This window comes from Galleria mellonella, unplaced genomic scaffold, assembly GCF_026898425.1.
Source record: "Galleria mellonella isolate WM207_F2 unplaced genomic scaffold, CSIRO_AGI_GalMel_v1 utg57, whole genome shotgun sequence".
NCBI lineage: Eukaryota > Metazoa > Arthropoda > Insecta > Lepidoptera > Pyralidae > Galleria > Galleria mellonella.
The window spans coordinates 501,535-516,892 of record NW_026442119.1 but is presented as its reverse complement, the minus strand read 5'-3'; the positions used below and the strand labels follow the sequence as shown (position 1 = coordinate 516,892).

General features: G+C 32.3%; 1 protein-coding gene across 1 annotated transcript in view; it reads right to left on the bottom strand.

The window, feature by feature from the left end:
- Positions 1-2,644: 2,644 nt before the first annotated feature.
- The window catches only part of LOC113510547 (muscarinic acetylcholine receptor DM1), a 100,031-nt gene continuing 87,317 nt past the window's right edge, over positions 2,645-15,358 (bottom strand). Inside the window, exons 3-5 of the mRNA XM_052899233.1 lie at positions 9,816-9,924; positions 6,403-6,581; positions 2,645-5,558 (exon numbers count right to left, since the gene is read on the bottom strand). Of these exons, the coding sequence (XP_052755193.1) occupies positions 4,772-5,558; positions 6,403-6,581; positions 9,816-9,924 (1,075 nt within the window). The 3' untranslated portion in view covers positions 2,645-4,771. The remainder of the gene's footprint in view (positions 5,559-6,402; positions 6,582-9,815; positions 9,925-15,358) is intronic.

Sequence of the window (15,358 nt, the reverse complement as noted above, 5' to 3'; positions counted from 1 at the left end):
AAAAAGTGGACAATAAAATTTGAACTGTATGACCTACATAATTTATTTGGTTGATTTTTGTACTGTTTATTAATTAATGGTACGTAAGAGTACAATTAAGAAGGTCTTAAAATAATTATCAATATTTTTAAAACCGTGATAGCATAGAGTATATAGTTAAGAGAGTTTCCTCAAATAAAGTTAAACAGTACGCGAAGAAAAGATATTACGATCATCACGGCATCCGATATATAAGTATTGTATTTAACTCTATTTAGAAAACTCAGTTCAACTAATATACATATAAAAGAATAGATATTCAATAAATATTTGATGACTGAAACGATAAGATGATAATCATTTAGGATTTTGTTCCAAAAAATACACCGACTATAGTAGTGAAAAAACGAGTTATTTTGATTAAAAAACTAAATTACTGGATTTATTTTAATTTAATTTCTATTGGACCAATCTGAAAGTATTTCCTTTAGTATAAAAAGTAAATTTCCAAATTGGTTTATAAATAATGGAATTTTGAATTCGTAAACATTAAAAATACCACCAAATCAAAAACGTCCTTTAGTCCGAACCAAAGTAGGTTCTCAATTTGAAATTTTAGTTGAAAAAGACAAGACTTATGATAAGATATTGAAGAAGCAAGATAAACCTTCGCAATCGTACTTTTCACGCGGTAGTGATTCGTATAATGCATCGTGGGTACATGTTAATAGGGTTAAAAATCTAAACTTACGGGACATTCACAAATAATACCATTTTAAAACTAATTTACTGTGCGCATTATACGTTTAGGAATTAGAATTATCTACCAAGAAGTATCTACAAATACAATAGTTCGTCGTAGATTCAACGCAAGCTGTGCATCGTCCGGAAACCAAATTAGTATACGACTAGTTTAACTACACTTATAATGACACTCAGTACATCTATAAGACACTTATTAAGGTTTGAATAGTAATGGAAATGCATTTAAATATTGTTTTAGGCAACAGAATTATGTAATAGTTTATACAAGTATTACATATTTCTGCAATGAGGCCTTCCTCCTTTACCCGGGCTTAGGACCGGCACATAACGGGCTATGGTTACCATAACTCGTTATGAGGCGGAGTTAGCCTAAAACAATATCTAACTTAAATTTTTAGATTAATTGTTACTGTCAAAAAAAAAATATTTTGGGAGTATGTCGCAGGACAAACATAATTTAAATAATTTTTACTAATATTATCAATAATGTTACCAGACATTTTGGATAAAAAAAGATTTTTGAAAATAAGTTTCCAATTAAATATAATAATAATTCATATACATTAAAAATATATATAAAAACATTATCTTAGTTTATATACTGATAAATTTTTGTTTTTTGTTTTCAAAAAATAAAATAAATATAAATTAATAAATACACATAATTTTCAAGATAGAAATATTTTCTGTTTATTTATAATATAAATACATAATTTAATGCATCAGTATATATATATATATATTAAAATATATATTTAATAATATCCAAAAACAACTTAAGTTTTATTATATAAACGATTTGATATATTATATACTTTTAGTTTTATTAAATAATATTATTAATAAATAAAAAAATATATGAAATAAATAAATAATTTAAAATTATTATTAATAAGTATATTATTATAATAAATTTAAATTATATAAATAAATATATATATATAATAATAATAAATTGCTTGTTTTTTTTTTGATACAACAATTTAACCAATTTGTTTTTTGTTAATTTTAGTAGTTTAAAATAAATTTTGAAGTCTTCTTTTGAATTTGACTGCGAACTATTGTATTTGTAAATATATTTTGGTCATTGCGGTATAAGTTACATTTGTGGAGTTACGCATTTCAATACACCGTTATACTTCTAAACATATATTTGGCATTAATTTTAACATATAAACTTTTCAGAAAAAAATTAGAAACATTAACAATTTATTCAATTTCAGCTCGAGTACGAAACGATACAATATATGTGATTGAAAAGAACTGTATCACTCTTTTTAACTTTGTAACACTATATATTAATAATATATATATAAATATATGAATTTTTAATATCTATCTATAATAAATATATATTTCGTTTCGTGGAACTAAAATCAATCCAAACTATAACAACTTATCATATACTTTGGCACTTTATATAAAATATAACTATTAAAATGCGTAACACAACATGGATTGTATAAAATTTTTGTATTATTCAAAATCTAGGGCTTAAATATACAATATCTCTGATATATTATAATAATTATACTATCTCTACACGTACATATATTAATAAATTGGTTAATAAAACCTCATTCACAACAAAAGGAACGTTGTACGACACTCATAGAATTGATGTATATATTACACATACGATATATAAATACTTACACACCCATTACTTGTATATAAGTAATATTTAATAATAATAATAACTATTAATATTAATATAATGCCAATACAAATATCATAGACTTACGAAATAACGAATTAAATGTTTTATTTACAATATTATATTTTTATATATATATATATATATATATATATATATATATATATATTATATATATATATATATATATATATATATATATATTAAATACACATATTTAGAATTTAATCAATGTTATATCCCTTTTGCTACTTTGACACACAAGATTTTTTTTTTATTCTCACATTAAGGACTATAGATCACTATATTCCTTAATCTAAAGACTTACACATGAACTCATGTATTAACGCTGCCATTACACTTTTAAATTTTTTATCCGCTATCGTTATTGATCCAAATAACCGGATAGTAATATATTTCAAATGGGTTCAATTCGTGTTATGTATTTATGTAAACATACGTTTATCTTTATAACTATCTGAAACCCTGATGGTATAACAGTATCCAGTGATTTGTATCAACATTATTAGGATTAAGAAATTCAACCATCTAACATCAGCCTTCCGTATTATAATACTGTTACTCGTTTAACTCCCATCGAAATCACTGCTCGTTATCACAAAAGTGATTCAGTTGCTGGCAAATATACCATATATCTATCTCCCGTTTCATTTATATTTAAAAATCCTATCAAAAGTGAGTTAAAAGAGCAGTGACAGGGAATTAGCTTAATTGTTTAATATGAAATCGTTGTATGATTCATTCGCAATTGTGATTTTTAAGATAAAAGTAAAAACGTCATTGGAAGCTAAGTCACTAGTGATCAGAAATACAGTAGTTGAAATACTAATGCACGACAGTCGTTTAAAAGATCTTTCGTCACACGAACACTTAAATATAAATATTTTATTCACATAAAGATTGAATATTGCTTAGAAATTTTTTTTTTTGTTATTTATAATTATATCCTTACACAAAGTAACGTATAAAACACAGATTGAAGACATGGTAAACAAGGCAAAACTCTCTCTTGTAGATTACTATTCGTTCAAACACACCGACGCACTAAACCTAGTGTTGGTTCAAATAAATGTACACCGTGAGAGGCATGATAATACTGATATCGGAGTAAACTCCATTAGAGCTAAAGTTTTAGAATTATTTATTAAAGAAACAAATAAAGCGATATAACACAACGATAACAAAAATATCACAGGGCCTGTTAAAAACAATTAACAAACATTTCATTATTAACTTTAAAATTGGAATAACAAGGGCTTGAATTCTTTGACAAGATCAAAACTTTCTTTTTAATCAACAGAAGGAAAGAAAGAAACGAGAAAACAATATCCCTGCTCTAAATTCGTAATTGTTACCCTAGAAGCTCAACCTTTAACCAGAACACCAGTAGAATTTTTCGATTAGATATTACATACTCATGATTAAAGACTAGATTGTTCACTACGACTTTAAAAATTATGCTATACCTTTCGATCTAAACACTAATCACTCTTAGAATATTTGGGCAATTTATGTTTCATATTTAATTTTTTTTTTTTTTATTTAATCAAAACTCTTCTTACAACAGAAGATTCGTAAACAAATTGAAACAACTTAACGATGGATAATAATATCACATAAAGTTACGAAACCTACAAATCATACGTCTACAATGGACGGGACGACCAACTCACTAATGAAAATCAAAATGCTTCTCTTGATTGCTTCACGGGGAAATTAACGCAGTGTTTTTTTATCATATCTGCATTAGGTATAATATTTTTAATTTTTTTTATTTTTAGCGTACCGTGTAAGGAATCACCGAGGTTTACTTTTTTATTATACTATGTACACGTATAATGAATATATGTGAATATGTAATAAATAGTATTGTAAACATACCAATATATATATTTTCGTTTGCAGAAATTCAGAGAGAACTAGCAATCTAAATATTTACAGAACGTAACATTTTCAGGAATATTATTCTGAAGAAAAGAAAAATTATGTGTTCAAAATTGAAAAGTCCATTTAAAGTGCATTATCTATAAACGATCGCTGGTTCCATCTGAATTACTGACCTCTTATCTATTTCTATGTAAACACTGAATTAAAATGTTAACAACTCAATTAACTACGGTATTAAAATGGAAAGTAATTGTTGCATAAGTTAAAAACTACCAATATTTTCTTAATTAAACAATAATAAAAAAGGCAAACTCGGTGAATCTGCTCACATCAGTACCGGGTACCAAAATTGGGCAATCTTCATTTCGGTACCTGATCTAGAAAATGATTTTCCAATCACCGATACCGGTATCGGGTACCCCACATACTCTTTCTCGAAGCTCATAAACCACACTATCAAAACTAGTTGTACACACCTCTAGTCATGGCTTCTCTATTTCTGTTATGCCACTTACAAGTCAAAATTCTTACGTACGTTCTTCTAAATGTTGCGTTACAGAGTGCATAGCAGACGGGATTTATGGTCGAGTTGACGTAACAGAGAGCGTAAAAGAAAGACCACAGTTCATCTGGGATGCACTTCGTGCATGCTGTTAGAGGTTTTAAGAGCACAAGAATATTATAAGGCGTCCATGTTATAATAAATGATAAAAGTATGGCGGAGAGCGTCTTCGCTGCTTTCGTCTCTTGTTTTTTCTCCTGCGTTTTCTTTTTCTTTGGCTGCTTCGTTATTCCCTTTCCGGCTAATTGTTTAGGGATTATTTTGGCATTGAGTGGTATTCTAACGTCTTGTATGTGGGACGCTCTTCTTGTTAGCGCTGGGTGTCCAGCAGGATGGAGATTCAACTCGGAATCACCTCTCGTTGGCGGTCGATAGTGCGTTCTAGTGTTTGAAGGTGGCGATTCTTCTGTTATCATCTTTATCGTTGGTCTCTCCGTATCGGCGTCTGGTAATCTAATGACGATGGTGTAAACTGAGTCGGCTGAGGCTGATTTGGGTGCTGGTGAGGTAGTGGCGTTGATTCTTGTGTTGGGTGGTAATGAGCGACTATCTCGTGCTGCTGGCATGCCGCCGAGTGGCGGTTCATAGGTTCTCCGGAGTGGTGAAGTACCACCGTCAGCAGCTCCAGATCCACCTGAGCCACCACGAGATGCGTACGGATCTCTGATAACATTTAATGATGTACACCTGTGAACAAATTAATTTTAAATGGTATCAAATATACATCATGCCATTTCAAACAGTTTCAGATACGTTATTTTCTTCTCTTAATCTAATAAAGAATGGTTTAATTCTACACACGAATATAAAATGAAATACCATTTAAATTCTACTATGTTCATAAGATAAAAAGAGACACCAGAGGGAGACTTTGTACAAAAGTCGTTTGCTTGGGCACCTCTGTCCCATTCGTGTTTCAATTATAAAGCAGTTGTGTTTGCATGGCTGTGTTTCGGTTTGAAGGGTGGGATATGGCGTGAATTTACAGGGTACAGAAGAATAACACCTGAGTCCGCAGGAATGGCAACAAATGGAGGGGGGAGGGGGGTTACATGGGCGAAACAGTATACTCTGTTATGTCCATGGTACTGCTCATGTCTATAGGCGACGGTTACCACTTTCCATCAGATGGGCCCTCAGCTTGTTTATCATTCTAAGTTGTATTTAAAACAAGATACTATATGGGCACAAAATAGGAGAACTTCTTTTAAGAATAAATCCACAGTTGCACTAGTAATTCCAGAGACTTATTGCTCTTACTTTATTTCTATATTTCTATCTATATATTTATAAAATTACAAAAAAAAATATGTAGTCTATAAACTATCCTAAAGCATAAATACATAAAAACTCATGTCAAGATATTTGTTCGAGTTAACTTCTGAAACCGCTCAACCGATTTGAATAAAATTTTATAAATATGTATTGTTTGCTCCAACATGATGGGTAGGATCGTTTTTATCTAAATAAAAAAACATTGACTCTATAGATAGGAGACAAAACGTTTGTCGGATCAACGGATAATGATTACCTGGACACAGAACTCTGCAACGGCGTCTCCACTGAGACTGGTGTCGCATACCCTGGATCCGAGGGTTCTTCTTCCGGCTCGGTGTCTTCCAGATCTTCCCTCCCAGAATGCCACCATGCCACGCACCACGCACGCACTGCGCCCCAACCACGCCTCGGACGACAAGAAGAGCGTGATATCTGGGAAACAATATCACTGGTTAACTTTATATAAACAAAAACTTCGGTAGGAAAATGTCTAGCGGAAACAATATTGTATTAAAATAGGAAACCTAAAAGATATTTAAAACTGTGTTTTTTTTTTATGCAACTTGGAATGACAAACAAGCTGACGACCCACCTGATGGAAAGTGGTAACCGTCGTCTATAGACATGTGCAGTACCATGGACATAACAGAGTATACTGTGTCACCCAATATACCCCCCATGTATTGCCATTCCTGAGGACTCAGGTGTTATTTCTCAGGACCCTGTAAATTCACTGCCATATCCCATCCTTTAAACCGAAACACAACCATGCAAACATAACTGATTCACGGTTGAAACAAGAATGGAACAGCGATGTCCAAGGAAACGACTTTTGTACAAAGTCTCCCTCTGTGTACAGTGTGGCCCCTGTATAAAATGAGTCACGCCTTTTCCCGTAGGTCATGTAAGAGGCAACTAAGGGAACTTAATTGTCGAGCAGCAGTGTCTCTCTTAAAACATCACCAAAGCCTAAATGCAATTGTCAACCCGCCTAATGGCCCAGGACCCCTGAAATATAATTTTAAATATAACAAAGTGGCAGTGCAAGTTTATTACACAATTAAATTCTCTAATTTTGTTACTAAAAATAAACTGCATATATCAATTGACACAGTAAGTATAATTGTTTAAAGGTGCTAATAGTTTTTCCAGCAAATTTCGCGGGACCGTTCAATTTTATGGCTGGCTGGGAGCTCACTGAAATCAAGGAAGTGAGCCCACGTAATTCCTAAGTGACACTTCCGTACTAAAATAAACGCTCTGTCCCCTGGCATAATTTAATAAGATGACAGAGTACTGCCCTTTGCTGTAATAGGATAAGGTGACATTTCAGTCCCCTGCTGTAATTTGGTACGTTCAAATTAGTGTCCTCTCTCCATCAAAATGGGAAGACAATGTAAATGCCAATATTATACTTGTTAATAGATCGAAAATCATAGGAAATGCGTTTTGTAAATACGTAACATTTTCAGTTACGAGCAATTAGTTCTTACGAAGAAATAATTAGTAAATTCGTTGATAAAATTATTCAAACATATTCTTATAAACTTAGCCCTTCTTAACATAATGGTGGAAATTTCCATCATAACATTAAATGCCCAAAAATTGTATAAAAGAACAAATTCATTTTAAATTGATCGTGTCTGGATAATTTAAATGTCCATTGCAGAAAAAAAAACATAGCTGTCAAATTTATTTTTAACCATTTTTCCTTTAATTTTGAACATGAATTATATCACATTGATTAATTTCTCTGGGAGGAAAGAGATTGTTAGTAATGGGGATCTAACAACCCTATTGTGCACAAATATACTCCATCAGGTCGACCTCCACGCGGTTTCCCCTGGAAAGCATCGTGATAAATTTTTAATGAATTCATCATGATGGACCAACTGATCTGCTTCATCCTCACCTATCATCCGTCACTGGTACCCCGCCAGCGTACACCGACAGCGCAGAAGGGGTTACCATTCTATCTACTCTAAAAAAACCAGACTCGAATTCAAACCCGTACCTCATTAAGATACTATACAACATTTGTCCATGTAACAGCAAATCAGACATTATTATATCTTACATTAAGTTTCAAAGTACATACTAACAAACTTATAAAGTCCCAGTGAGGATATTACAAAGATTTCGTTGCAAACTATGACATGACTTTCCATAGCATAAAATTCGCTAGAAATAAATTGAATTTAACTGTGAATTCTAAAACTCCGCGTTAAAACTTGGCCGGCGAATTAGCTGACGCGTTTAGCAACTCCGTACAATTTTAAACGCTGTTCCGCACTGACTATGTAGCTGTTACTGTGTTGTTATTTATTACCTTTATACAATATGAATAATATATCAATAATTTTTAAAGAAAATACATTATATGCCTTATTTTACGAAAATACGTTTAGAAATACTATTGCGTTATAACTAGTTGTAATCTTGGGAAAAGGGATTGTTAGTAATGCAGATTAGCAGTTCCATTGCTAACAATATACCCTGTCAGGTCGACCTCCACGTAGTCCCCCTGGAAACTATCGTGCTAAATTCCAGGTGTATTCATCATGATGGGCTAACTGACCTGATTTTTCATTCTCACTTATCATTTCTCACTGGTGCCCCGCTAGCGTATACTGTTAGCGCAGATGGGGTTACCATTTTATATTCATCCATTAAAAACAAAAACTAGTTGTAATCCGCCGCTTCGGTCGTGGTCGAGTTGTCATGTTGAATAGTCTGTAACATTCCTCAAGAAATGAACCATGAAAGTAAAAAGTAAAGAAACGTAAAAAGAATTTTTCAGATTCGACCAGTAATTCTGGAGACAGATGTATTCAAACAAACATTCAAACTTTTCCTATTTATTATATAAATATAGATATAACGTATCGTAAGGACTTCTCTATTTTTTATTCTATTTAGCTTTTTAATAAGTAGTAATTTTTTGTGATTTTTTTCTACAATTTTGAACCGATTTTAATGATTCATTATGTAGTTATAGAGTTTGCTCTTGTATTAGTACCGTATACTAATTTTTATATCAATGAATTTTTTTTTTATTTTATGACACAGAATCGATCAATGTGAATATTGTTGCATTATATAATATTAGAAAAGATTTGATAGATTCTTTGTTCGTTATGAATTAACTATACATAAGTATTAAGTATTTCTTACTCAAGCAATTTTAAAACTTCTTTCAACCATAGAAATGTTCATTATCAGCGAATAACATATCTCTTTTATTTGATATTTATATGTTGTTTCAAATACACACACACACACACATATATATATATATATATATATATATATATATATAACATAAGCTATATAATATTTTTTCTTAAAAAATATAAATCCCTAAGAAAATCACAATAACGTAACGTATATTTTATGCGTATATGGGGTCAGCTAAGCCATTGCACGTCGACCCATTGGGATTTTTCTATACTTCCCTCTGCCTTATGCCATCATTTCATTGATTCTATACGTTAACTTTAAGATATCCCGCGGTTTAAAATATTTATACTCATATGCATTTTATTATTATTTCAGCCAATGATTATTCACTGCTGGACATAAGCCTTCCCCATAAGGGCTAGTTAGGCTTTAGAGATGTTTTAAGAAGGGCAGATTACTAGTAATACAAAATTGAAAACCTGTTACCTGATTGTCTCTCCATCGTTGGTCATGAATGGCGCCCCTGACATGGTATACTGAGTCGGCATCGCCCGACTCCGAACGCGCCCGCCCGTCCACCTCACGGGTCTCGTCACTGCAAAAAAACCGCTGTATTTAATATTTACCGTTTAACAAAAAAAAAAAATAACATCTACTCTCCTTCTTTTTTTTTTTATACCACTTGGAATGGCAAACAAGCTGACGGCCCACCTGATGGAAAGTGGTAACTGTCGCCTTTACAACTACTTTAAGCATCGGTGTACTCTTGATATCAATTGTAAGAATATAAACATAAAACTTCTAGAAAAATAAAGAAGATTATTAAGTATGTATAAATTGTATTTTTCTACATAATTGGGTTCCTTATATTTGGTGAAAATATCACCTGATGTGATGAAAATCGATTATGTTTATCTTTTTCCATTATTCCATTGAAAAAACTACTTATTTTTTAAATTTGAAACATTGATATTTCAAAAAATTATGTGTTTGATTTTAGAAACTCAGATACGTACGTACTCCATACGTACTTATAGTAAACATGAATAAAATCGTAATGTAATGAAACTTCGTCATAATGAATCGAAATTGTACAAAATTTGTACAAAACAAATCATTTAAAAGGTTCAATATGGTACCATACTGATTTAATTAAAAATGATCTCTAATTCTATTAGAATAAATCGCTTTTTTTATAAAAAATAATATTATTACATAGATGTAACTATTGAAACATTGCTATTTTTGAAAAATTGTTTATTATGAGATTTCATGATTTATTTTATTAATGCCAATTTAGCCATGCACATACTAAGTTCATGTGTTGCCTCACCATATCTGTCTTAATTTCCTTTGTTTGTTATTTACTTTATATCATTTTTATCTGTTAATATTGTAAATTGCGAGTTTTGTAAGTCAATTGTAAATTACCACTACCAATCTCGTCGTACCAATACATCCTGTAACAGTAACTATATTACCTAATTCAACAAGTGACAATACATTTGTGGCATGATGGTATAAAGAACGAAATAAAAATAATGCATAATAAAACATGAGTTGTTGCGCTTCTACATACGAATAGCATCGGATATTAAAATGACCAAATAATAATGTATGTAACATAAATCCGGTTATGTAATAGCATCTACACTTGTTTGGCCCACATTATAATAGCTATAAAAGGGTTAATCAAAAACATATAAAGAGTCCAGCGGTGAAATAGAAGACGTTTGGAATTTGGCTGTCTGCCAGTGCACAGCGATCCAATACTGGTGGGCTATGTCATGAGAGATAGCGTTATAAATGTATTGTATGGAATATTTTATTTTTCATTTCAATAACGGAATAATTTTTAAGCTTTTACACAAATTATTATATCAAGTATGAAGGCGTCCACAGGCTACAGTGACCCTTTACCATTAGACTGACTGTATGCTTGTTTTCCCCTTTTATGATATAAAAATAGTATTTTAAATAAGTATTTTAGCTTTCAGTTCTTTTGTATTTTTTTTTAGTATATATGTTACACGATATACTACCCAATTCTGAATCAATATTAATAATTCTTTTCACTATCCATGGACTTTATTCCCATGATACATAATTACATATTCATATTGCTATATATAGTCTTCCATAATATTAATTGAGAGACTGGTGAACTCAAAACTGTAACTATAGCAGTTAAATTATTTATCCATAAAAATGAAATTTTGTACAAGGAATTATAGTACAATACACGTGAGCTCTAAAAGGGATTTTCCGAAATTTCCACGGCAACGAGCGATAATAGGTTACACGTGAACAAAGCCCCGGAAAAATACAATAAAATTGAAAGCACAATATTAATAGGGAAAGGAAAATTCAAAATAAAACCCTATTTGTCACACCTTACAATCTTGTCAATTGAAACAGGATACCCGTGGGGTGAACAAGGAAAAAAAAGATCAAACAGTTACTCCCAGAGCAGCTACGAATGTATTAGAAATAATGAAATATTGTATATCACAAAAAACCGCCATCAATTTTGACAAAACCAGTTATTTTAAACTGAAAACTAAATTACTGAACAAATTTTTATAAAATTTCCGTGAAACCAATCTGTAAGTATATACCTATGAAAATATATGTCTAGTTTCACCAGAGGAAGACTTTGTACAAAAGTCGCTTGCTTGGGTACCTCTCTCCTATTCGTGTTTCTACCGTGAAGCAGTTGTTCGCATGGCCGTGTTTCGGTTTGAAGGGTGGGATATGGCGTGAATTTACAGGATACAGAGGAATGATACCTGAGTCCTCAGGAATGGCAACGCATGGGGGGTATCATGGGCGAAACAGTATACTCTGTTATGTCCATGGTACTGTTCATGTCTATAGGCGACGGTTACCACTTTCCATCAGGTGGGCCGTCAGCTTGCTTGCCATTCCAAGATAAATAAAAAAAAATGCTTTCAAATAAAAAAAGAATTTTTCCAAATCGATTTCTAACTGACGGACGAGACTGACAAAAAAAACAAACAATCGAATTGAAAATCTCCTTTTTTCTGACCTTGGTTAAAAATATTTGTAGGACGAGACTTTATAAGAGGAATACGGCACATCGTGTTAATCGCGCCGCACAGTAAAGGATTAAAGCCCACCCCAGCGGCCGGGGCGAGTGAGGAGCGACATTAAATTGTCCGTAAATTAGCCCCAAGTGCGGCCGACTTATTTATCACCCGCCCGTGCTGCAGACTGCGCTCGCAATGATACTAGTACGAACTAATTGTAGCTGTATCCGTATACAGCTAGAAGCACGGATATAACGCGAATAGCTTGAGGTGAAGGGATTATTAGTATAGGCAACTAAAAGTCCTATTTTCAGCAATATACTATTACCCGTCCCCTTTCACCCCCATCTGGAAACCATCGTGGTTTGTTCCTGATCTGACATAAACGTCACATTGATTACTAGGGCGTCGTAAAATAAATTCATGAATACGAACTGCTTTAATCTTGATAAAATTGTTGATATATCTGTATGATATATTTATTTATTTATATTATAAAAGATAATAAATAATAATATATAAATAATAAGATAACGACTTCAAAACTAGGGGTGGTGGTAATTTAACAATATCCTTATATTAAGATCGCGTACAACGCGGTTTCAGAGATGTTTCCTCCCACGAACACTCAGGTTATGGAATGAGCTCCCTGCCGAGGTTTCCCAAGAGACTACAGCATGGGGTTCTTCAAAAGGGGGGTAAAGAGGTTTCTTCAGGATCGGCAACGCGCACGTAATACCTCTAGTATTGCAGGCGTTCATAGGCTACGGTAACCGCTTACCATCAGGTGGGCCGTATGGTTGTTTGCCACCTCAGTGGTATAAAAAAAAATATTAAGACCAAATAATGTAATACAAAATATATGTTAACCAAAATATCAAAATGGAGCAAAAGAATCCGATCGAAGTGAACATTGGTATCCGACTGGTATCCGAATGTCAAAACATAATATTAAATATCAGACTTTTAACATATTCGTTTATTTATTTATTTAACCCTTCTTTGCATGATTTTTTTAATGGTGATATAAATCAAAGTGATATAATTCATGTTTAAAATTAAAGGAAAAATGTTTAAAATAATAAATTTGACACCTACGTTCTTTTTTTCTCTGCAATAGACATTAAAAAGGTATCCAGACACGATCAACTTAAAGTGAACTTGGTCTTTTATATTAGTTTTAGGCATTCAATGTTATGATGGAAATTTCCACCATTATGCAAAGAAGGGTTAATTCTTTGCATAATAATAACAATAATAATAATAAATATATATAGATTGGTGTGCACAATACCAATTTATATATATAAAAAATTATGCTACTTTTCGTTGTAATTTTATAACTCAAGAACGGGCTCACCTATCCAAACCAAATGTTTAAGCTTTGTTCGGACTATTTAGTAGATGGTTTCTGTGAATTTTTGTGTCAAATTCAAACTTTTTTTAAGATAGGGATTGTGCTGTCAAATTGAAACTTTTTCAGTGTTAACAGTTTTTTTTTGTTGAATAAATAAATTTGATGTTAAATTTTTTTTTATTATTATTATTTCACTGTATACGTAGCGAAGCACGTACCGGACCGCTAGTTATTTGTAATACCTAATATGACAGAGGTAATCAAATGTACAAAGGCGAGCTTAACTCTAATAGAATTCTCTTCTAGCAAACCCAAAGTGGAAAGGAGCATCAATGTCAGCGGGTAGAGCGGTGCTTTTTTTTATACAACTTAGAATAGCACTAGGTACAATATAGTGACAATTTTTAAACAAAAAAAACTATTTATTATTCGTTATAGAACCAGTATACAGATTTTATTTATTTATTTATTTCTTATTGCATTCCATAATATAATTAGTACATAACGTTTCAATTATGGACCCTGTTGGGCACAGCAAGTAGGAGAGAGGAGGACAACACTTTGCACATTTTGCTGTATATTACTCCTTATTGTAAGTCCCTGGTTATGGTTTCTTATGGCTTATGGTTATTGCCAAATAGGGCAATGACCTGATGCGTAGGTAACAATCGCTGTAAGTATCTGATTCCGTTTACGACAGTTATAAATGAACTTATTCTTAAATCAGAATAAACCGTCAATAAAATTGTACTTACATATTATGTGACAATTTTTTTTTTAAATATATCATCATCATCATTACAGCCGTTAACTGTCCAATAGAAAACATAGGCCTCCCCCATAAAAGGACCGCTAGTTGCCAGGGCTTTACAAGCGAGTCGACAACCACAGTTAGATTTTGGTGACATTTTAAGAGGGACGCTGCTGCCCATCTCTGGAGCATTAAGTTGATCATAATACATATAAAATATGTAAAAACACCAGAGGGAGACTTTGTACAAAAGTGGATTACTTGGGTACCTCTGTCCCATTCGTGTTTCAAACGTGAAGCAGTTGTGTTTGCATGGCTGTGTTTCGGTTTGAAGGGTGAGATATGGCGTCAATTTACTGGGTACAGAGGAATACCACTTGAGTTCTCAGGAATGGCAACGCATGGGGTGTATTATGGGCGAAATAGTATACTCTATTATGTCCATGGTACTGCTCATGTCTATAGGCGACGGTTACCTTTTTACATCAGGTGGGCCGTCAGCTTGTTTGCCATTCTAAGTTGTATAAAAAAACATGCTAATATCATCAAAGATTATAAAGAGCTCTTCAAAGTAATAATATAGTTACTATCTCCTTTGGGACCGAGACCAATTCTCTGAAAACATTGCGTTAAATTAAATAGAAAATTGAACAGTTTAGAAATTTTAAACTTTATATTTCTTACAAAAGCACCAAATAAGGATGCAAAGCGTTTCGCCGGATCGTTTTATCCGAAAAACGTTTTCAGGCAGTCGTGAACTGCGAAACACAGTTCCACGCGTCCAATGTTAAGAACAACACAATCACCATTTGTGTAACAAACAAAAATAACTCTATACGTCTCAACAATAGAATAGGGTTTCTTTTGCACG